Source organism: Ipomoea nil, unplaced genomic scaffold, assembly GCF_001879475.1.
Source record: "Ipomoea nil cultivar Tokyo-kokei standard unplaced genomic scaffold, Asagao_1.1 scaffold3314, whole genome shotgun sequence".
Lineage (NCBI taxonomy): Eukaryota > Viridiplantae > Streptophyta > Magnoliopsida > Solanales > Convolvulaceae > Ipomoea > Ipomoea nil.
Window position 1 is genome coordinate 678,846 of NW_017619742.1, and position 2,316 is coordinate 681,161.

The 2,316-nt window shown below is 38.6% G+C and overlaps 1 protein-coding gene across 1 annotated transcript; it reads left to right on the forward strand.

Moving 5' to 3' along the window:
- Positions 1-873: 873 nt before the first annotated feature.
- LOC109169366 lies at positions 874-1,377 on the forward strand. The gene has a single exon (XM_019318248.1). The coding sequence runs from the start codon at positions 874-876 to the stop codon at positions 1,375-1,377; it is 504 nt and encodes a 167-aa protein (XP_019173793.1).
- The last annotated feature ends 939 nt before the right edge of the window (positions 1,378-2,316 follow it).

Here is a 2,316-nt window from a genome sequence, read left to right on the forward strand (position 1 = left end):
CAAACTAAGAGTGTTGAGAAGGTAAAAATTATCTGAAAAATTACATTGTAGCTTATAATAAAAAATACTTTTAACCCTTAATTTATATTGTTAGTGTTGGGAAACATTTAATAGGACAAAGGCTTTTGGGTGCCTTGTGCAAGTTTTGTCCTTATTCAAGTGTCCCACATTGGCAAGCTAACTCACCTTTTACCCCCTTTTATTCACCAACCCCTTTGAGAAGGTTTGAAGTGTTATGGAGGGAAATAGGGGAAAATCATGTGTGTGTTGTTGCTGCTCGCCTGCTTGGCTCAGTTTGCATGCCAAAACTTATAAATTGGGCTAGTTCAGGGATCCAATTGTAGCAGTTTGCATGCCAAAACTTATAAATTGGGCTAGTTCAGGGATCCAATTGTAGCTTTTTAAAGTTCAATGGCCTAATTGCATTATTGGGTGCAATTCGATGGCCTATTTGACTCATTGGGCTAGTTCAGGGATCCAATTGTAGCTTTTTAAAGTTCAATGGCCTAATTGCATTATTGGGTGCAGTTCGATGGCCTATTTGACTCATATTTAAAATATTATTAACAAGAATTAAACTCATGGCATTAAAATATTTAATGCCTATATCATGGATCAATGTCCACATAACAAGATAAACCTTTGATACATTTTTCAATTTTAATGTACTGCAAATTCTATTTTAGTGTACTAAGAACTTATTTTGAGCATTTTAAGCATACCATCGGTTGGAGTTGTTAATGGTAACATCACTGATTGGTTCTTTGGTTTAATTAAGGTCTTGCATGGTGAAAACCTTGCTAAGTTTGTCATGGTCTGTTGGGAAATCTGGTGCAGTAGGAATGAACATGTTTGGCAAAGGTGGTGTTTGACATGGATGTAATGCTAAGCCGGGCTATAATCTTCTGGCAGAATTGGCAGCACGCGAATGTGACACAACAAACTGGGAATCCTGACACTGGTGATGATAGATGGTCACGGGCAGCGGTTGGGAGGCTAAAGCTCAATACAGGTGCAGCTCTAAACGCATCAACGAATTCAATGGGCTTGGGATGGGTGTTGCGAGATCATAATGGCACGTTCATGGCTGCGAAGAATATGCGGATAACAGGTATCTTCACTGTTAATGAGGCTAAGGTAGTCAGTTTACGTGAAGCTCTGAGTTGGATCAGGGATACTGGAATGGGCAATATTGATGTAGAAATGGACTCCCAAACTATTTTTTATTCCCTTACATCTTCTTCTTTTAATTCTTCGTTTGGTCTTTTAGTAGAGGATATTATAGAATTTGCATCGCTCATACACGATGTGCAATTCCTTTTGTTAGACGATCTGCGAGTTGTGCCGCCCACACTGTTGCCAGGGAGGCCTTTTTAGAGTCAGGTTGTGGAGAGTGGTTAGATGCCCCTCCAATGTTCCTTGGAAACTGTCTTTCACGTGATTTAATGAATTAAGTTGTCTTCAAAAAAGAACTTATTTTGATTTGCAATACAATAAAAATGAACATGTAATATACTAAAAGTGTATCTGCAATATATACTAAAATTAAATCTGTATCAAGATGTCAAACACATTGTACTCAATTGACACATTGGCTCTCCTTGAGAAAACGTCACATGATCGAATATCGGTGGTGGAGTATTGATTCTTTGGATGAGATAGTACTAAAAAGAAAAATATAAAAGATCACCTTACAAGATGGATCTCGGGGTTTATGATATAATTTGCCTAGAATAATGTGCGTGGAAAATTAATTGTAACTTTAGGGTCTATTTGGAAACCCGGGAAATGACTTCTGGAAGTCATTTTCCAGGTTTTTGGTGTTTGGGAAGGCTCAAAATGAAATAGTCAAAGGAAAATGACTTCTAGTCGATGGAAAATGAGGGCTGAAATCCGGAAAATGACTTCCCCTTTTTTTTTTACGGAAGTCATTTTCCATCTTTCAATCAACATCCGTAGACACGCTTCTTCTCCCTTCACTGCTTCTTCTCCCTTCACTGCTTCTTCAACATTCAACAAAGAACTACCAACGCATCTCCTCCAACAATCCACAAAAGCTTCACCAACACTAGAAAAGCTATAAGGTATTTTTTTTTTTTTAAATTTTTTTTCCAAATATTATGGCTGGGGAAACCAGTGAGTCTGGTTTTCGCATCGGAAACCAGATCTGGTTTCCAATGCGGAAAACCAGTCACTGGTTTCCGATCGGAAACCATGCACTGGTTTCCGATCGGAAACCAGTGCCACTGGTTTCAGATTGGAAACCAGTGTTCACTGGTTTCCGATTGGAAACCAGTGCGTTCCAATTGGAAACCA

Coding starts and splice junctions, on each gene's coding strand:
- LOC109169366 (XM_019318248.1), top strand. CDS start 874: ATGGATGTAATGCTAAGCCGGGCTATAATCTTCTGGCAGAATTGGCAG.